Source organism: Saimiri boliviensis, chromosome 9 (genome assembly GCF_048565385.1).
Source record: "Saimiri boliviensis isolate mSaiBol1 chromosome 9, mSaiBol1.pri, whole genome shotgun sequence".
Lineage (NCBI taxonomy): Eukaryota > Metazoa > Chordata > Mammalia > Primates > Cebidae > Saimiri > Saimiri boliviensis.
In genome coordinates, this window is record NC_133457.1 from 22,702,860 (window position 1) to 22,724,502 (window position 21,643).

The 21,643-nt window shown below is 44.0% G+C and overlaps 1 protein-coding gene across 20 annotated transcripts in view; it reads left to right on the plus strand.

Moving 5' to 3' along the window:
- Positions 1-21,643, plus strand: part of SCHIP1 (schwannomin interacting protein 1) — a 767,830-nt gene that overhangs the window by 632,074 nt on the left and 114,113 nt on the right. For 7 of the 20 annotated variants that reach the window (XM_074405563.1, XM_074405565.1, XM_074405566.1 and 4 more), the window contains one exon: positions 1,053-1,748. In XM_074405563.1, coding sequence (XP_074261664.1) covers positions 1,053-1,748 — 696 coding nt within the window. Of the gene's footprint in view, positions 1-322; positions 535-699; positions 961-1,052; positions 1,749-21,643 lie in introns of those variants that run through there. The other 13 variants (XM_074405564.1, XM_074405567.1, XM_074405574.1 and 10 more) reach the window with 11 other exon arrangements.

Sequence of the window (21,643 nt, forward strand, 5' to 3'; positions counted from 1 at the left end):
TCGTGCTTTTGGGGTCCCGGGTGGCTTCGGCGGGGTAACGAGTCACGCAGAGAGGGCTTGAGGCACGCCAAGAAAATACGGGTGTCGGCGTGAAAATACAGCACTCTCCCCAGCGCGCCGCCCCGGCTGACCGGCTGAGTCTGCGTCCCTAACGCCCAGTGCCCTCTTCTTTTGGGCCTATCCTGGGCCCCTCCAACCTCATCCCAGCCTGCCTCCCGCTCCAGCCTGCTGCCGCGAAAACCGGGACTGCGGACTACGCCGCGCCCGGCAGCCTCTGGGCATGCTCGGTGGCGGGACCGGCTCCGCCGCCAGGAGGGCGCGTCCTCCCTCCCCCAGGGCGGTGGCGGCGCCTGCAGCGACTGCCGCCGCCGCGCCCCGGCCAGGCACACCTTTTGGGGAGGCGGGTGACCACCCTGCCCGGCGCGGGCTGAGAACGCCCCAGACCCCGAGCCTTCCGGCGGGTGGGAGGAGGGGCCGGCCGTGGAGGCGCGGAGGCGGGAGAGAGACCTCCGACTGCCCGGCGTTCCTTAGAAAGTAAAGCTCAGCTCGCGCGCGGACGCGGGCTCCCAGCCGCGGGCGGGGAAGGGGCGGCGTCGGGCGGGGGTGGTGCTGAGCGAGGTGCGAAATTAGTAGCCGCCCACCCCCTTCTCAGTTCCCGCCCCCAGGGAATTATAATTTCCTGAGAAAGTGTCTGGTTCTCGGAGAATCCTTGGGGCGGGGTAAAGGGGCGCGCCCGGCGCAAAATGGTTAATACAAAGTCTGCGCGCGCCGCGGGGCCCCCTGTATGAAAAGTGTACGCGCCGGTGGCTGGGCACCCCTTTGCTAATTTGAGGGTTAGTTACCGGCAGGAAGTCTGGCTGTGTGAGAGGAAAGGCGGGCAGGAGGGAAGCCTCAGGCTGGTGCAGGCTCCCGCCCCCCAGGCCTCCTTGGGGGACGCACCTCGGACCCAGCGGGCGCAGGGTGCGGGGCACTGGGCCGGGGCGTTTGCGGCGGGCGGCGGGAGGCTGGAGCAGGCTCGGCCCAGCGGCTCACTCTCTACCTCCTCCCCCCAGGATTACCGAGAGGATGGGATGGATCTAGGCAGTGACGCCGGCAGCAGCAGCAGCAGCCGCGCCAGTTCACAGTCGAACTCCACCAAAGTGACCCCTTGCTCCGAGTGCAAATCTTCATCGTCGCCTGGGGGCAGCTTGGACTTGGTGTCTGCCCTGGAGGACTATGAGGAGCGCTTCCCGGTCTACCAGAAGAAGGTGATTGATGAGTGGGCGCCGGAGGAGGACGGGGAGGAGGAGGAAGAGGAGGACGAGAGCGACCAGCGAGGGTACCGGGATGACCGCTGTCCGGCCCGGGAACCGGGGGACTTAAGCGCCAGGACCCGCAGCGGCGGCGGCGGCGGGGGTAGGAGCGCCACCACCACCATGCCGCCCCCGGTGCCCAACGGCAACCTCCACCAGCACGACCCCCAGGACCTCAGGCACAATGGCAACGTGGTGGTGGCTGGCCGGCCGAGCAGTTCCCGGGGGCCCCGCCGGGCAAACCAAAAGCCCCAGCCGGCTGGGGGCCGGCGGGATGGCCGCAACCCGGCGACTGGGGGGCTCTGCCTTCAGCCGCCGGACGGCGGGACGTGCGTCCCCGAAGAGCCTCCGGTGCCACCTATGGATTGGGAGGCGCTGGAGAAGCATCTGGCCGGGCTGCAGTTCCGGGAGCAGGAGGTACGGAACCAGGGCCAGGCGAGGACCAACTCCACCTCCGTAAGTTGGCCCGGGTGCGTGCCCACGCGCGCACACACGCGTACACACCCCGCGCACAGCCCGCAGGCCCCCTCGCTGCGCTTCCTCCCGCCCGCGGCCCCATTCATCCTTCCCCGAGGGTAGTGGCTGGGCCCGCGAGCTTGCAGTCTGCTCCCCTGGGGATAAGGTTGCTCAGTCTTTGAGCTGTCTGGGTTTGCAGGATGGGCGGAGAGGAAGGAGGAGCAGCCAGAGGGCAGCGGAAAGTCGGGTTAGTGGAACCGGCGACTCATTTTAATGGAATTACTTATGAAGACCAGGTTGTGAGTCACTTGCCTGAAAATAAATCCGGGGAGATTCTGGCACCGAAAGTCAGTGCCTGCGGGGGATATTTCAAGTCGTAATAGTTGCGGCTTTGTCACTCGTGGTGTCTCTCCTCTCGTTGCCACTAATGTCTTATCCATATATAGGCAGTCCCTCTGCACACGCACACATTCGCCTGCCCACACCACCGGTCTGGCAGCGGGGTTGGTTCTGTCTTGAGTTAAGTAGATGCTCCTGTATTTGGATGGGTTGATTTTCCTTCTCTAAGACTTTCTTCTTTTATGAAACACGAGTTATTGTTGACCTGGGGGAACGGGGTAAATGGACCTGTCAGGATAAGGGAGGGGTTCTTGGTCGCCTGACTCACTCCCTCTGCTGTGAATCGCTCCTTGTTTTGATAAGGGAGCTACTTACAGTTTCTTACCGGAGGCTACTTCCTCAATTCAGGAAAGCCAGACAGGGAGGGGTGCTGGAGTGGAAAAGGGGGAGGAAGACGAGGGCTGCATCTATAAGAAGCAGCTCTGGCAGGTTCACACTTGTCTCAACATCTTTTTTGCCCCTGAGAGAAGAGCAGATAAATGACTTTAAAAAAAAAACATCATGAATGTAGCTCCCCTTTTTAGCACTGTTTTGAGATAAAGCAACAGTTGTAATTTGAAATCATTAATAATGACCCTAATTAGGGCTGAAGAGCACAGTTGAAAAGGAGCTTTCTGTGTGTGGCAGCTGTGTGGCAGGTGGGAAAAATGCTTGACTTGCAGGTGTAATTTTTGTGGCACCAGGACCCCGGGGCTCCTGAAAATTGGGTGAATGCACTTCTGACTTCAGGGGTGAGGATGGTAACTGTGTTTCGCAGAGAAATTGCTATGGTTTCTAACAGAGAGACCCTTGGCTGACAGAGCCCACTGGTTAGTTTCCCTTGGGAAACCACTTATTAAATTAAATATACTCGTTTTAATCCCAGCTGTTTAGGAGTTTACCATGGCCACTAACAGACATGGAATCTTTCCATTGCAGCCAATACTATCTCTTGTACCTTGCGGTAGAAGACACCCTTTTCCCACTTTGCGCTTGAGAAAAATACCTCATTAATACCTGGACTTGAACAATGATTGAGAAATAAGCAAGACGTTGATTTACTATTGCATGACATTTATACATTCCAGGAAATTTTAATAATTGGGTATACATGCAAAGTTAGGGTTTGATGGTGACGACGAGCTTCATTATTCAAAAGTTACAAAACAAAATTTTTTTGAGCACCCATGTATGTGCTGTGTGCCAGGGATGGTTCTGAGTGCTGTAGTTACACATCAGTCCACATGGGGCTACAATTCTGGTAAGGGAAGGTGAGGATACAGACTGCCTTCCCTCCAGGAACTTAAAATTTGATGGCTTACCTAGCACCGCCTCACACTCCCACCCCCAACACATACACACCTCTTCTCATTATTGTGAAGACTATGAATCTTTCCTTCTCGGGCAGTCTTTGAAACCATGGTGTATCCTCACCTAGTGAACAGTTTGCATATTTGCATATTTGAGTTTCTTACTTTCACTCCCAGCTTTCCTGAAAATGCCCCTTCTGGTCATTTCCTCTACAAGTTACACAGAGAGATTTAGATTTCAGTGTGTCAAAGCAAGGATGTGTACAGAAAAAAGGAAGAGGGAGATGACCTTTTAGGTTAATGCTGGACTTTTTCATGTTTTGGTTTGTGTTTGAACAAAATTACTAGTCACTAGTCAATGTTGGTTTAGAATAGTGTTTTTCAAACTGTAAGTTACCCGTGAAGTCACCTTAGCACTTAAAAAAAATTAAATAAAATAGAATATATGATAGTGTACTGCAGGGAGTCATAGTAAAGTTGGTGATTTTTAAAACTTGTTTATTTTTATATGTACGCTGGGTCGCAACATAAAGTTTATTTCTCACTATGGGTTGCTGTTATAAAAGATTGAAAAGCAGTGATTTAAATCCTGTTTAGTGTTGCCTGGAATAAGTAAAGGAATTTATGATCATGAAGACAGAAACCTGAGAAGAACAAAGGAGTCATGTGGAAGAGAAGGCCTGTCTTGAAGGAATTGTTCAAATCCAGTGATATTTTACTCCTCTTTAAAATGTCTTGTAGGAATACATTTAAGTGACATTAATACACACCACTAGGAGGTGGGTATACAATGAAAAGCGGATAGGTTCTCTTCACCAAGTAAGCCTATTCCCACTTCGGGCTTTCACCCATCTGTTACTTCTGCTTGCAAGCAAGTGTCTGGTTCCTTATCAACAGCTGAACTCTCACCGGCTCAGAGAAGCTGCCCACCCACCTTCCTGAAGTAAAGTAACAGCACTCCACACCAACTCAAGCACTCCTGGTGTGTTGTTTTCTAGTGCTTGTCACTCTCTGACATTATGTGATTTAGTTCTCTATTTTTGTTATCTCTGAAATATAGGCAGGAGTGCAGGGTTCTCACCTGTTTTTTAATTCTGTAACCTATTGCATGGGACGTGCCTGGGGTGGAGTAGTTTCTCAAATATCAAATGAATTAATGAATGAATGAATGGTTTATAACAACAACACAACCCAGACATAATCCAACTCCCTAATTTTACAGTTGAGAAAATTGAGACCCAGAGAGGTTAAGTGATTTGCCTCAGGCCCAGTGAGAAACTTATGAATGGGGTATTGTTCTTTCTTCTGACAGCAGACTAGTTCCTCCCCCACCCCTCTCATTTTAATGCTTAAAATAATTTGAAATACAAGTAAAGGAAGGCGCTCCCACCTCCCTGAAACTTAAAGGATTTCCTATTGACGAGTCCCTTATTTGTACTCCCTTAGAATTAAGGACATAAGTGAACTGGGAATCATCAAAATTCCCTTACTTCTGAGTCTCCTTTCACAGACAGTGTTTTTTATTGTTTTGTTTTAATGATATACTGTTCTACAGAGCAGAATAGTGACAGAATCCAGGTCTCTTAACTCCATATCCTGTGCTCTTTCCTTCTACTCAGTTGCTGTGATGCACGCAGAAGGATGACTGAGGTCTCAACAATGGATGGCAATCCGCTGTCCCTAATTTAGGATTGTTTAGGTGGCATTTAAAAGCTAGCACTGACCTTCACTTTGTGATGGGTTTAAACAGCTAATCTCTCTCTTGGTATCTGTGAAGGGTGATGAACTTGGATGCTGTCAGGAACTGTCTTTGGTGTCAGAGCATGGAGGGGCCTGAGGAATCTTGATGGAAACACTCTGGTGACTGGATCCTTGCTCCATCTCAGAGCTGGGAGCTCAAGATAGACCTCCAGCACCTGACCCAGCCCTCCACTGTGATGTCAGCACCTGGCGCAGCCATGTCCCCAGTAGTTCGCATTGTACCTGGCACAAATAAATGCCTCACGTATACAGAGAGGGTGAGGGACTCTACCCAAAACCAGAACTACTCCCAGAAGTGCCCTTCCATGGGCAACCTCTGCTCATCTGGTGTCAGCGTGCTGCTCACAGTCCTGCCCTGGGTTTGCATTCCCTCTTGTGGGTGAACACGTTATAAACTCAAGGGCCGTACACGGAGTAAAGAAAGGTACTGGGGTTGGTGCCTTTGATGTCAGATTAGGAGTCCTGCTTACAGAAGTTCATGTTTCTCCTAAATTCCTTTTTTTAAAATTTTGAGGCGGAGACTTGCTGTATCACCCAGGCTAGAGGGCAGTGACGTGATCTTGTCTCACTGCAACCTCTGCCTCCCAGGTTCAAGTGATTCTCTTGCCTCAGCCTCCCCAGTAGCTGGGACTACAGGTGCCTGCCACCATGCCTGGCTAATATTTTGTATTTTTAGTAGAGACGGAGTTTCCCTTTGTTGGCCAGGATGGTCTCCATCTCCTGACCTCGAGATCCACCTGCCTTGGCCTCCTGAAGTGCTGGGATTACAGGTGTGAGCCACCGCACCTGGCCTTAAATTCTTATGGTCCTGCCTACTCTGACTCTGCTGCACAGGACTGGACAGCTTTCCCTCTTTAGAGAGCAGGCCACAGATAGTTGGCTTTCTCTCTTCTGCTTCTACAGGACCTTAGTGCATTGCTGTAGCCCTCTTCCTCCTATTCAGAAGGCTCTGGTGGACCTATCGCCAAGTGGGGTAGTGGGCTACTGCCTCAGTGTACTTACTCATCTTCCTCCTAAATGGAATATAATTACACATCTTTTTCTCCGTGTTTTTCCCTGAGAGTTCCTCTCCTTCAGAGGGTGTGTTCTCCCATGTCTAGCCTGTTCTCAGTCTCTGGAGACTCAGCTCACTTTGACTCTTTCCTTTAAAAATAGCTTTATTGGCCAGGCACAGTGGCTTATGCCTGTAATCCCAGCATTTTCAGAGGCCGAGGATGGCAGATCATGACATCAAGAGGTGGAGACCATCCTGGCCAATATAGTGAAACCCTGTCTCTACTAAAAATACAAAAATTAGCCGGGCGTGGTGGTGGGCACCTGTAGTCCCAGCAACTCGGGAGGCTGAGGCAGGAGAATCATTTGAACCCAGGAGGCAGAGGTTGCAGTGAGCTGAGATCATGCCACTGCACTCCAGCCTGGCAACAGAGCGAGACTGTGTCTCAAAAAAAAAAAAAAAAAAAAGAAAAAAAGATAGCTTTATTGGCCAGCCTCAGTGGCTCACACCTGTAATCGCAGCACTTTGGGAGGCCAGGATGGGTGGATCACCTGAGGCCAGGAGTTTGAGACCAGCCTGGCCAACATGGTGAAACCCCATCTCTACTACAAATACAAAAAAAAGCCAAACGTGGTGGTGGGCACCTGTAATCCCAGCTACTTGGGAGGCTGAGGCAGGAGAATTGCTTGAACCCAGGAGGCAGAGGTTTCAGTGAGCCAAGATTGCGCCACTGCACTCCAGCCTGGGTGATAAGAGCAAAATTTTGTCTCAAAAAATAAAATAAAATAAAATAAAATATAAAAATAGCTTCATTGAGGTATAATTGACATACATCAACTGTACATAGTTAAAATGTACAGTTTGATGAGTTTTGACATATGTATGGCATATGTATGTGTTCTGACACACCTGTGAAACCATCATGAAAATCAAGATAATGAATATATTTAGCATCCTCAAAAGTATCTTTGCACTGCTTTGTAATACCACCATCTTGTCCCTAGGCAAGCAGCTGATCTGATTTCTGTTATAGATTAGTTCATGTCTTCTAAAACTAACATAAGTGGAATCACACAATATGTATGGATTTTCGTCTAGCTTCCTTCACTCAACAAGTGATTACTTTGAGATTCATCCATGTTATTATGTATATCAGTAGTTTGTTCCAACTCTTGCTGAGTAGTGTTCCATTTTGTGGATATACCATTTTAATCTGTTGGTAGGCATGTGTGTTGTTTCTAGGTTTGGGCTATTACAAATACAATTGCTATGGACATTCATGTACAAGTCATTGTGTGGATATACACTTTATTTATTTATTTATTTATTTATTTATTTTTGAGATGGAATCTTGCTCTGTTGCCCAGGCTGGAGTGCAATGGTGCAATCTTGGCTCACTGCAACCTCCGCTTCCCGGGTTCAAGTGATTCTCCTGCCTCAGCCTCCGTAGTGGCTGGGATTATAGGCACCAGCCATCATGCCCAGCTAATTTTTGTGTTTTTGTAAAGATGGGGTTTTACCATGTTGGTCAGGCTGGCTTCAAACTCCTGACCTCAGGTGATCCACCTGCCTCAGCCTCCCAAAGTGCTGGGATTACAGGTATGAACTACTGTGCCCAGCCTGAATATATACTTGCATTTCTCTTGGGTGCATAACTAGAAGTGAGAATGGCTTGATCACATGGTAGGTGCGTGTTTTCTTGTATAAGAAGCTGCCTCCTGTATTCTAAAGAAGTACTATTTTACTTTGCCATCACATGATGTTTAAAGCACTGAAGGAGGTTTTCCCTCTTTCCTATTGCTCTATTCCATCTTCACCCTGCTTTCCAGGATACCTCCTTAAGGTGGCTGGGTGGTTGTGCCTTCTCTCTTAAGAGAAAACAAGAGAGTAGTGAGATCACATGTCACATCGAACTAGTCTTTACTCCTGTTGTTTAAAAGAAGGAAATGAACCATTTTTAAATTAGAGAAGAGTTCTAGTTGTAGACTCAACACATTTTAAGTGCGGCTTTATTATTTTTTAGTGTCTATGACAGGTGCATTTTCCTCGTTTAATGAGAAGATAAGAACAATTTTAACTGACACATTAATTGAAAGCAAATTCATCTGATGAAGTTATTTCCGAGGTACTTGAAAATGATTTGTCTTTTTTATTAGTTTATACTATTAGCTAGTAGCACACTTTTTAAATTACCTACATTTCTTCCTAGAATGGCACTAATTATAGGTTATTTTCAATGTATTATTCTGTAAGAATTACAGCTCAGTTACTTCTTCCCCATCAATGATACTACTAAAGTCACTTGAACGGCTGAGTAATTTATTTCTTAGTTACCTGGGCTATGTTTAAATTACATGAGTTTTTGTTTTGGTAGACTTGAATTAACATGCCTTTAGTATTCCTACAAAATATAGTAAAGTTTGTAAGTTTAATAAGTTGTGTGATTCTGCAGCCTGGGGCACAGCACTGAAAACATACTGTGTGGAATGCAGCTGTCACTTATTTCTGTTAGTTAGAGAGCATGACAGTGTTAATTTTTTATTATTATTATTATAACTGGAAATTACCAGGGTGAAATGTATTCTGTGCTTCAGCCTTTTATTTTGAAATATCTAGTACTGTGATGAAAGGTTCTTACCTACTTTCCTATTTATGATGATTTTTTGCCTAAGAGCTGCAAAAGCTGCTTTGTCTACTGGCATGTACTCTAGACTTCAAAGAAATATGGTTAGGTTTTGTTTGTTTTTAAAGTAGGTTGCAGGTAAACCACATGTAAACAATTCTTAAAATTTTGAAAATATACCATTAGTTCTGGGGTTATCTATGTGTGTGTACAATTAAGTTATTGTTGGATGTATCACTGTATTGTAGAACAGTCTTTGAAAATGTAGTTTGATTAAGAGAAATCTTTGCCTACCAATTAGTTTGCACATAGTGGACCTTTAAGACATCCACAGGAAAATGTTCAGGATGTGCATCTAAAAAACAGAGGCAGATATTCTCACCACATACTGGCAGAGCTTTTTGAACATCTCAGCACTGGCATCGCCTCACCTCCCTCCGTCCCTTCCTGTTCTGCCTGCACTTTCAGTTCCAGACTCCTTGCTGGCATTCCTGACAAAAATCTCACACCTGACAGAAGTCAGGCCCGACTCGTCAATTTCTGATTTTGGTTCCCTGCTGTTTTGGTGACATCATAACTACTTTTTTTTTTTTTTTTTTTTTCAGACAGTCCTGCTCTGTGGCCCAGGCTACAGTACAGTGGCACAGTCTCTACTCACTGCAACCACCACCTCCCAGGTTCAAGCAATTCTCGTGCCTCAGCCTCTGGAGTAGCTGGGACTGCAGGCACCCACCATCACACCCGGCTAATTTTTTAGAGACGGGGTTTCGCCATGTTGGCCAGACTGGTCTTGAACTCCTGACCTCAAATAATCCACCCTCCTTGGCCTCCCAAGTGCTGGGATTACAGACGTGAGCCACCATGCCCAGCTCATAATTACTTTTATCTTGAATTCTCTGTTGTCTTCTTATGGATATGTCTCTTAACAGTCCAACTATCTTAAGCTTCCCCTCCCCTTTAAACACATATTACACATTCCCTGAAGTGTAGACATTTTATGTATGGTTGTCATCTGGTTGGTTAATGTATTTTGTGCAAGCCTTTCTTCTTAGTTCTTTAATTTACTCAAAGCTGCTACACGATAAACTTTCTTATTAGTGCTAAAGTACTAATTCCAGGTCCTTTCTTAAAAGCTTATCCAAATGCTGTGATATTACATTTGCATTTTAAAATAGACATTTGTTTTTATTTCTAGACCTTTGCCCCTGAAGAGATGAATGGTCTTGTTTTCCTACTTTTGAAATTTGGTCCTTAGTGTTTTAATGAAAACGGTGTTTGCAGATGCTCTTCCTTAGCTGCTTGATGCTACCTGTGCTCTAAGCACACTTTCTACTGTCAGTTACGGGGAGACCATTTTGCACTAAACTTTTGTAGAAATTCAAGTGTCAGTTGTGAAATTGAGCATTTTCAATAGAAAGGTAATAGGATTTTAGAAACCAGAAAGGGATTCTGGGAGATCATCTAATCAAAGGCTGACTTTTTCAAAGGAGGAAACTGAGGTCTATGAAGATTAAATATCATCACCCAACTTCCTCAGCCCAAGCCTGATCCAGCCTCAAGTCACCCACTCCTAATTCCCATTTTTAATGACCTGCCCCACTTCAGTGCTTCCATGGATGCCACCTTTTTAATTTCTTTTTTTTTTTTTTAAGAATGGGTGTTTCCCAAATTTAATTTGTAGTACAGATCCAGTTTCATAATTTAAGAGCTTCCAAATCTAGAAGTAGATTCTAATTTTTATCATTTGATAGAAAAGATTTCATTTTGTTGTTTTTTTCTTTTTTTAAACCTATGTTGTCAGAATAATTATAAAATTGTTTTCTTCCATTTAGACTTCAGCTCATCACTGTGTGTATTTCTAGCAACAGAACAATGCTCTCCCTGGATGATAGAAAATTAAGGGAGAGAAGATCTCTGTGTGGCTTACCCCACAAGTGAAGACAGATTTTGTTCTAGCTAAAGAGTACCCACCCAGAAGGAGAAATAACAAAACCAAGAAAGGGCTAGCAGGAAAGGTATCTGAGAGGTTCAGAAGCAGCTCATGAAACAGTCTAGATTAGGATGCCTAGCATAGTTAGAATATGTGTGAGAACTTCTTATTCCACTTGTATGCCACTTATTTGTACTTAGAATTTAAAAGGCTTTCTGATTTTTAGTGTTTTTGAGTGTTCCCTGGTGAGAGAAAGAAATAGAAAAATGAATATAAGGAAAGAAAAATGCATTTGGGTTTTTTTGTTTGTTTGTTTGTTTGTTTGTTTTTTGCTTGTTTGGTTTTTGAGACAGAGTTTTGCTCTTGTTGACCAGGCTGGAGTGCAATGACACCATCTTGGCTCACCACAACCTCCGCCTCCTAGGTTCAAGCAATTCTCTTGCCTCAACCTCCCGAGTAGCTGGGGCTACAGGCGTGCACCACCACACCCAGCTAATTTTGTATTTTTAGTAAAGACGGGGTTTCTCCATGTTGGTTAGGCTGGTCTCGAACTCCCAACCTCAGGTGATCCACCCCCCTCAGCTTCCCAAACTGCTGGAATTACAGGCATGAGCCACCAAGCCCGGCCTCATTTGGGTTTTTATTTGTGTGTTTCCCCAGTTAAATCTGTAGGGCTGAACTGTCCCTAATTATTTGTTTCATATCCAGGATAGTTGTAACAATCATTCTCCTTAACTTAACAAGTCTCTCTTCAAATCTGCAAGTGCTCCCCTTGTTTCTCAGATGCTCTTGCTTTTTGTTGATGTTTGTGTATTTCTTTTGGCTACTACTTCCCTTTTGTGAATAATTATCTTCCTGTCTTCTGAAAATGGAAGATAAAAAAATAATAAAATAAAACAAAAAGTAACTGTTGCCTTTCTTATATAAATTTGTTAATTATGTCAAGCATGCTCTGTCACTGCTCCTCATCACTGGTCTTTATCCGTTCTCATTGATAGATATACTTAATTTTTTTCTCTCCACTGATTTATTTTTCAATATTTGCATCATTTTATGTTATTTAAATTTTTCCCCCTACTCTTGTGGTGTATTTGCCGTAAAGTGTAGTTAGTTCAAAGGTTATATTTAGGCTAGGAAATGCCCAAGTAGTAGGAATGATCTCAACCAGAGTTTTGTTCAGCCCCAGGTTGATAGTTTTTTAAAAGGTACTTGTAAACTCATGTTTTTGTTACCTCTAACCAACATGAGGTTATATTAAAGCCAAACTTACTGAAAGCTAAAAAGTTGGGCCAGGCGTGGTGGGTCACGCCTGTAATCCCAGCAGTTTACAGCCTTGGGAGGCCAAGGCTGGTGGATCACCTGAGGTTAGGAGTTAGAGACCAGCTTGACCAACATGGAGCAACCCCATCTCTACTAAAAATACAAAATTACCCTGGATTGGTGGTGCATGCCTGTAATCCCAGCTACTTGGGAGGCTGAGGCAGGAGAATCACTTGAGCCTGGGAGACTGAGGTTGAGATGAGCTGAGATCACGCCATTGCACTCCAGCCTAGGCAACAAGAGCAAAACTCTGTCTCAAAAAAAAAAAAAAGAAAGAAAGAAAGAAAGCTAAAGAGTTACCAATCTTTTTAGTCTGATCTTGTGTATCAGGTTTTCTAATAATTCCCACTTATATCCATACATTTCACTCATGCCTCTGTATTTCCACACAAACATTTTATATTTATGTGTAATCAAATAACCTCTGGCTTATCCATCAGCAGCAATATCACATTAATCATTTTCTTTCTTTTTTTTTTTTTTTTCCATTTGTCAAAGTCTCTTCTTAGTGTTTATGGTTCATGAAAGTGACTGTGAGTCTTTCTTCCTTGGGATGTTAGCATAGCAGACCCAAACAAAAAGCTTCAATTTTTATGGATTACAAGAAGCAGTGCATTAGTCTGCAGCTGATTTCTGCAAATTCATCAATTCTAGAGGGTTTTATTGCCCATGTCTGAGATGATTGATCCCTTCAAAACTCTGCCTTACAGAAATAAATGTTTTAGTATGTCTTAGTTATTCCCAGAGTTGTTTTTTTGTTTGTTTTGTTTGTTTTTGTTTTTGAGATGGTCTCACTCTGTTGCCCAGGCTGGAGTGCAGTGGCATGATCTCGGCTCACTACGACCTCTGCCTCCCAGGTTCAAGTGATTCTCCTGCCTCAGCCTCCCAAGTAGCTGGGATTACAGGTGCACACCACCACACCCGGCTAATTTTTGTATTTTTAGTAGAGACAGGGTTTCACCATGGTGGCCAGGCTGGTCCTGAACTTCTGACCTCGTGATCTGCCAGCCTCGGCCTCCCAAAGTGCTGGGATTACAGGTGTGAGCCACCGTGCTGGCCCTGTTTGTTTTTGTTTTACAAAAACCTTCTATGAAGAAAGTGTGCAAGGTTGGGCTTTTCCAAGTACAGGGGGCAGGTGATGCTCCATTTGCCAGAGGTTGATGGGGCTGCTTTTCAGGATGCCTAGGAAAGGCCCGAAACCATCTCTACAGCCTCCCAGCCAGGCCTGCAGACAGCAGATGGTCTGTCCGTGCCTCCCTGGGCACATCCTAGCTGATTGGGTCATGCTGTTACTCCTCAGCCCCACACGCCCATTCTTCCCTCTCTGGGATCTTTCCACTGTGGTCCTCAGCCTGCCTGTTTCACCTTTCTCTCCTATGCAGGTTATCAATTCAAAGTCCCTAAGAAAGTGGTTCATCTAGAACAGGGTGCCTCTAGTGGCCAGGACCCCTCTCCAGGCCCACTGTTGTACTGCCTGATGTTGGAGAGATGAGGACAGGCACTCACTCCCTAGTCACCCAGCTGTGCCAGGGTCGGCTTGCTCACATGTGGGTTGTAGGCGTGCCTGAAGCAAAACAATTGTTAAGTCTTGGCAGCTCCTAAATGAAAGTAACTTTTCTGCTTCCTTCTTGGTTTGCCATATATGGAGAGAACTTTGCTTTCTGAAAAAGTTTAAAGGGAATGAGGTAATTTCCTCATAATTCCTAAGATTTCTGGCACTGTTGTAAATTTAGATTTGAGGTTAGAATACCAAAAAATAAAAACAAAAGCAAAAAAACTGCTCTGCTATGAAATGCCAGGGTATTTTTAATGTCAAGTTCAACAGCATTATAGCTTTTACTTCTTTTCCTCACCTAAAGGAAGAATTGTGTTGGACTTATTTCCAAAATAAAAGAAGTTTCAACCTCTAGGAAAGTGATACAGTATCGTCTTAGAAAAGAACCTAAAGGCTAATCTACACTCATAAAAATAACATGTTTTCAAATAGTTTCAGAACCAGTTCAGTCTCCTGTTTTTCTCTTCATGACACCAGTAGCTAAAAATGACTCTACTTATGAAAATTGTGACATTTTTTTTTCCTTTCTGCAGTCTTACATAAGTTTTGGTCCATTTTGACCTAGTCTGACATTTCATTTTGAACAACTGTATCTTAAGTGGTCTGTCCTTTTTGTTACCACTCTAAAACTGGTTTTGCGAGGAACAAGAGAGTGTAACACTGGAATTTTATTTTGGAACACTTAAATTGTATAACCAGTAATCTGTTAGAGTTGTCATCCATCCTACAGTGACCCCATCGTCTGATCCAAATAACCTTTAAAATGAGAGCTCATCCTAGAAGAACAACGCTAGTCAGCAGTAACTTTAAAACATTTCAAATACCTGCTCTACTGTGGGATAGTGACCTAAATATTAGATTTATTTTTCTTGTGTCTCATGCAGAAACTCTAAACAAAGCAGGTGAACAGTTGTGTCTGTGCTAACATGAGTAAAACCCCTATAGAGTTCCAGTGTGCTGAAAGCCAAATCAAAGCTCCCTCTTTTAGTAAACAATCACACTGGGAATGAGAATATTAGAGCTGAAAGGGACTTCAGAGCAAGGGTGGCAAACTCTGATACTTCCAGAGGTCACATAGGTAACCCATGGGAGCAGCGGGCCCAGCAGGAGAGGACCGTGGTGTACTAGAGGGTATGTCTTAGGGGCAAAAGGGGGCTGCTGTCACTTGCTGCCTGACTTCGTGCCGTACCAGAACATGGTCTCAGTGTTCTCATGTGTCAGGAGAAGCCCAGGATCCATGCCTGAGATGTTACGAGAACTATCTTGACTGTTAAATATTGGCAAATAACTTTATACATGTACATTTGTGAGACTAACAAGTATCTGCTATCCAGAATACTGCCTCTAGGTTACCAGTTACCCATCCCACTCCTAATCCAACCTCCTCACTTTTCATATGAGGAAATTGAGATCCAAAGAGGCTAAATGTCTTACCTGAAATGAGAATGAGTTAGGGCAAGTGGGATCATTTGCCAAGAGGTCTGGTGAGATTGTAGAAGAGATCTTAAGGAGGAAAACCTGTGAAAGAGGGTTGTTCTCATTTATTGATGCCAGAGTAGCTTTTTTTTCCTCCTTTAAATGCTTAAAATAATCAGAAATAATAACGTCCAAAGGGAAAAAAAAGACCCACTACACACCTCTATTTCACTTAATTTTTATACACATCTCATTACTTAGCATTTACTTTTCTCTTTCATCTTCAAAGCAGTTCAAAAACTGATTTGTTATTTGCAATCAGGGAAATGTATCATGTTTTTTTTTATTATTTATGAATAATAAAAAGGGAAGAACTCTTTAAAAACAGTATCTGAAATGTAAACACACACGTATGTGGCCTCAGCTGTTTCATCTGCTAGAAACTCACCTGAGACAATTTAATTCCAAGGGATGATGGTGAGTCTTTATAAAATTTCTTGTTACACAGAATCTAATGAAACTTCAGTGTTGCTCAGTCATATTGAGGTTTTATTTAATTGCAGCTGTCACCACATAATATGGTGGAGGACCTATTGAAAATATAAAAGTTGGGACTCTTTTCCTCTTTGGAACTACTGGCTCTAAGTACAAAGTTAACAGAGATTCCAAACAAACAATTTTGGGATGTTAATTCATGTTTCTTATCTTTGTCACAAGGTTCGACCTGTGACTCTGGTAGTGTTAATACCACGATTCAGACACGGAGCTGAAATGTGAGCAGCTAGCTGCAGCCACAGGTGTGCCCGTGTGCTCTGATGCCAGCTCAGATGCATCCACTTGATGCAGCTGAGACTGTGCATGACGAGGAGGTTATCAGCAGCCCTAGGAATCATATCGTCATCTCCTTGTGATTATTGAGATAAAAACAACTAGTTTTACAGCATAAATTTTATATTTTTAATGTGAATTAAAGATTGCTTTCTAACCATTCCTTATCTTGTAGAATCTGTTTTTGTATGTCCTTTTTTTTTTTTTTTTTTTTTTTTTTTTTTTTTTTTTTTGAGACGGAGTTTCTCTCTTGTTACCCAGGCTGGAGTGCAATGGCGCGATCTCGGCTCACCGCAACCTCCACCTCCTGGGTTCAGGCAATTCTCCTGCCTCAGCCTCCTGAATAGCTGAGATTATAGGCACGTGCCACCATGCCCAGCTAATTTTTTGTATTTTTAGTAGAGACGGGGTTTCACCATGTTGACCAGGATGGTCTCAATCTCTTGACCTCGTGATCCACCCGCCTCGGCCTCCCAAAGTGCTGGGATTACAGGCTTGAGCCACCGCGCCTGGCTTTTGTATGTTCTAAGTGTAGCAAGTCTCTGAGTTCTGAGGGGGTAAATGTTCTGAATCCATTTTGGAGCAAGAGTTATTTGTTTGTTTGTTTGTTTGTTTGTTTTTTGAGACAGAGTTTCGCTCTTGTTGCCCAGGCTGGAGGGGAATAGGGCGATCTCAGCTCACTGCAACCTCCGCCTCCTGGGTTCAAGCAATCTCCTGCCTCAATCTCCCGAGTAGCTGAGATTACAAGTGCATACCACCATGCCCACCTAATTTTTGCATTTTTAGTGGAGACGTGGTTTCACCATGTTGGCCAGGCTGGTCTTGAACGCCTGACCTCAGGTGATCCACTTGCCTCAGCCTCCCAAAGTGTTGGGAGGGGATTACAGGCGTGAGCCATCATGCCTGGCCAAGAGTTCTACATTTTTTTCTTTTTTCAGATGGTGTCTTACTCTGTCGCCCAGACTGGAGCGTAGTGGCCCGATCTCGACTCACTACAACCTCTGCCACCCAGATTCAAGCGATTCTCCTGCCTCAACCTCCCAAGTAGCTGGGATTACAGGCACCTGCCACCACACCCAGCTTATTTTTATTTTTTTTTGTAGAGATGGGGTTTCACCACATTGGTCTGCCTGGTCTTGAACTCCTGCCTCGGCCTCCCAAAGTGGTGGGATTACAAGTGTGAGCCACCGCACCTGGCCCATGAGTTCTATTTTTAAATTGCCTATGTGAAGCTTTTTAGCAAGGTATAGTGCACAAAATGATGTCTGCCAAGAATTTTATTAATATATGTCATGATTTTTTCCTTATAACTTTATTCAGTGAGTGAATATAGATTGAATGCCTACTATGTGTTAGGTACAGAGGACAGGGAGGATCGGAAGCTGACAGGGAGCTGTCATGTCATAGAGGTTGTGGTCACACAGGGAAGACTGACAGAAGTCACATCAACGAACAAATGTGGTGGATGTGTCCTAGGAGGGGGACGATGCTGCAAGAAGCGGACAGACACACACTAAACCTGACCTAAGGAGTCACTTGTCATCCCTTCCCAGGACAGGGCTTCTCCGTGGCACAGGACCACTAGCCTTCATACCCTTACACTAAAAATCTAGAAAATAGCCAGAAATTATAAAAAAAAAAAAGCAAGCATGTTCACATTATGCAGTATTTAGTAATAATAGCTATTATTTATTGACTTTATATGTAGAATAGGACTGTGGGTCCGTGAGGTTACGGGCAGCCTTGCTGCAATGGGCATGACTTGGGAGCCCTTGCCACCTGGTAGCAACACACCCAGAGAACTCTCCTCCTAGAAGTCCTGAAATCACATCCAGTAATAGCTTCATCTGCGGCAGCATGTCCAGCAAAGCGACTCCCACCCAAGGACCAGGAAGGGAGACAAATTTGGGTAGGGGAAGCTGAGGGTGCTCAAGCTAGGGCCAAGTGCTGGGCCACATACTTTTCGTTACATACTGGGGCTCATACTGGGGCAGGTGAGTACTATCCATCCCGTTTTACAGATAAGGAAACAGAAGCTTATAGTGGAACCACAGAGAGAGTGAGTGTGCTTTCCACTTTTAGTTATAAACTACTACACCAAATAGTTGGAAGTTAGTCTCTGTAACCTTCGTCACACAATAGGTGTTTCTCTTTGCTAATACCCAGAGCCACATCTGAATATCTGTTATCTCTTGGTATGTAATGCCTTCTATGTCTATGGACTTCTGTATATGATTTTTTCATAAATGGAAACTTTAATTTGCCAAAAAATTATTTAAACATAAATGAATGGCTTTATGCTCTTCTTTCCATTTTGAAGGTCCCCACCACCACCTCTGTGCTTACTTCTAATTATCAATCCATCCAGTCTTAAGGCTCAGTTAGAAACTTGCTCTCCATATTGGCTTGAAGGGATTGTAATGATCCTCAGGTTTAGCAGACTCTGAGAGGTTAAAGAATGCATTTGATGTGTACTGCTCTCTTGATACCTGATGCCAAGCTAGCTACTCCTTGTAAATTGATTTATATGTAGAATAGGACTATGAGTCTCTAAGGTTATGGACAGCCTTGCTGTGATGGGCATGACTTGGGAGCCCTTACCACCTGGTGGCAACACACCCGGAGAACTCTCCTCCCAGAAGTCCTGAAATCACATCCAGCAATAGCTTCATTTGCGGCACCACATCCAGCAAAGAGACTATCACTAAAAGACTAGGAAGGGAGACAAGTTTGGGTAGCGGGAAGCTGATGGTGCTCAAGCTACAGGGAAATCTGCTACCTCCTGCAATGTTTTTGCCCATTTATTTGCTTATTCACTTAATAGTCATTTGTTTACTCAGTAGCTGCACTCTGCTAGACCATAGGGAGTCAACCTAGCTAGGATTTCTTCCCAAGTGGTTTATTTATTTCATTGAGGGAGAGAGAATTCAAACAAACACTGAGGTTGGTTATTTAACATCCAAGATAAGTGATTTAGTTGACTCTGGAGATTGACTTGGCTAGCTGCGGAGCCAGAGGCAATGTTGAGGGATTGACAGCTGAATGGAGACCTGAAGAGCTCCTGGGAGCCAGGTGAAAGGAGAAATGGCAAGAGCTGCCCGACTCAGAGCAAGAGGGAGTTTGGAAAGTTTCATGGAAACTGCACCAGGGAGATCCTCACCAAAATAATTCTCTTACCTCACAGACATATCCCAGGCATCGAGTCTGTACTCATTTATGGAACTTTCCACCAGTTTTAAAAGCCATCTTGCACACAATAAAATAAACTTGCAATTTTCCTGTAGTTGATTTGAAATATTTTTATGCTGCAAGGAGTTTAATAACAGGCACAATGCTTGAAATGTCACTTCCTTATACTGGGAGAACTGTTGTGGACTGGAGAATGGAGTCTTTTAGTGAAGTTAAGTGGGAAGACACTGCTTAAATTCGGTAATGAATTAGTGTTAAATTTCTCAGGCTCCAGGAACTTCTTGAGTACGTTGGTTTAAAGTAGCTGGCATAATTGTGGGTTTTTCTCGCAGATCTACTGGAAGCTGTGAGCTGGGAATATAGTAAAACAGAGGTCCCAGAGTTTTTCTTAATGAGTTATTTGTGATTTACCTGGGCACATTAACCCATGATGAAGTAAAGGCACTATAATGCCAGGTGCCAAGAGGAAGTCAGATATTCTCATGCCAGCCGCGTGAGCACTCCACCCTGGGACTTCTAAAATCCTTCTATGCTTTGCAGGCAGGTCCAAGGAGGTTAGAGAAACCCCTGCAGTCCTCCTTCCATCCCATATGTGATGATTGGACTGGGGAGTCTTGGTTAGGAGCGAAGGGTAATTATTATGTCAGAGCACCACCAATGAATTGTAACGAGCTGAGGTAAAGCTTCTCTTTTCTGTCTATCACAATGAAAAGCTGCTGAATGTCAAATATGGCTTGCAACTTTGAAGTGAAAATGTTTTCTGCTACATGTCATCCTGTTGAGAAAGTCTACACCTGTTCATCTGGTCATGGGTTAGCAGAAAGAATGAAAGAGAGAAACTCTGTGCCTTTGAGCTAAGACATTTTCAGTACTTATTACTCTGTTTCAGTTTCCAGACTTTCACCTTCTCTGCAGTTTTTCTTTCATCCTGACACTGTAAGGAACGCATGAGCCTTCCCTATGGAACACTGTAAGTCTTGTTTAAGTGGTAAAAACGTCTCCAGCTCAGCTGACCAGTTCATTAGAATAGCTACGTGCTACACAAAAAACATGAAATATTTTGTCAGGTAGGAATCTAAGGAATCCCAGTGATGTGGGTTTTCCCATCCGTTTCATTTGCTCTTTTCCCTTAACTTATGCCTTGTGCTGCTTTAGTTATCCTGTAGAATACATGGGAAAGTAAGTGGTTTATTTTATTTTATTTTATTTTATTTTATTTTATTTTTGAGACGGAGTCTCACTGTGATGCCCAGGCTGGAGTGCAATGGTGCGATCTCAGCTCACTGCAACCTCCACCTGCCAGGTTCAAGCAATTCTCCTGCTCCAGCCTTCCAAGTAGCTGGGACTACAGGTGCATGCCACCATGCCCGGCTGATTTTTGTATTTTTAGTGAGATGGGGTTTCACTGTATTGGCCAGGCTGGTCTCAAACTCCTAACCTCAAGTGACACAGCCGCTTCGCCCTCCCGAAGTGCTGGGATTACAGGCATAAGCCACCGTGCCCAGCCAAAGTAAATCGTTTTAAATCATGGTGCTGGGTCTGAGAAAATTATTTGCAAAGGTCTATCAAAAAACAAAACTGTGGAAACTTTTAAATTAAGTAAAAGTCAAAAAGCCAATGTGAATTTTCTCCTTAGTATGGCTACTTTGCTTCACGTCCCACAGACTGAACCAGAGCTAGAGGTTATGAACTAGATGAGGATTTCATACATTTTTTCTCCAGCCACCTTTCTCCATTAATAAATAAGCAAATGAATAAAATAAAAAGGTTGCAGGATGAGCCCAAAATTCTATAATACTTTTTAAAAATCATGATTAAGTGTTACTTGTTTTATACACCTACCAATGGCAATGCACTTAAAATGCCATATCAGAACAGTTGTGCAACTTCTCAGTTTGATAGTGTTTCTAAAAGCATAACCAGGCTTCCATAAATGTAATGAAAGCTTTTTTCATATTAGAGACATGTTATCGGGAGAGGGAATGTTTCCTTCTTCCTACATAACTGCACAGTGGTTAAATATTGACTAAGAGCCAGGAGTTGACAACCATTGGCCTCACCCTGGTAAACGCTGCTATGATGCTGAATATAAATACAGAGCCATCTTCTCTGGGCCATAGGTTTGGTTTGGTTTTGTTTTTCCTGTCGGGACATGGGGAGCCTGCAAGTTGTGAGTTATGCTTGAGGTGTCAGATTCAAATGTTGCAATAGAAAGGTGTAAATTAAAACAAGTAATTCTTTAAAAAGCAACAAAACTGTCAAAAGAAAAATTTATTTTTCTAATCAATCTGGATATTAAATAGAATGCTAGTTAGAAGTTTTAGCAAAACATCCAGGGTACTCACCAAGCGTGCTGCTTGTAGAAAGAAAAGAGCTGTCCATCACTGGAACAGCTTACACTTTCACAGACACCGATTGTTTGGTTTATATGAAACAAACTAGTTGAAACATCAGATTTATTTTGGGGACATGAATTTATGTTTGGGAAATTTTAAAATATCTTATTTCTTATTTTTGTTGTATCTGTTTTTTTTTTTGTTTTTTTTTTTTTTGTTTTTTTTTTTGAGACAGAGTGTTGCTCTTGTTGCCTG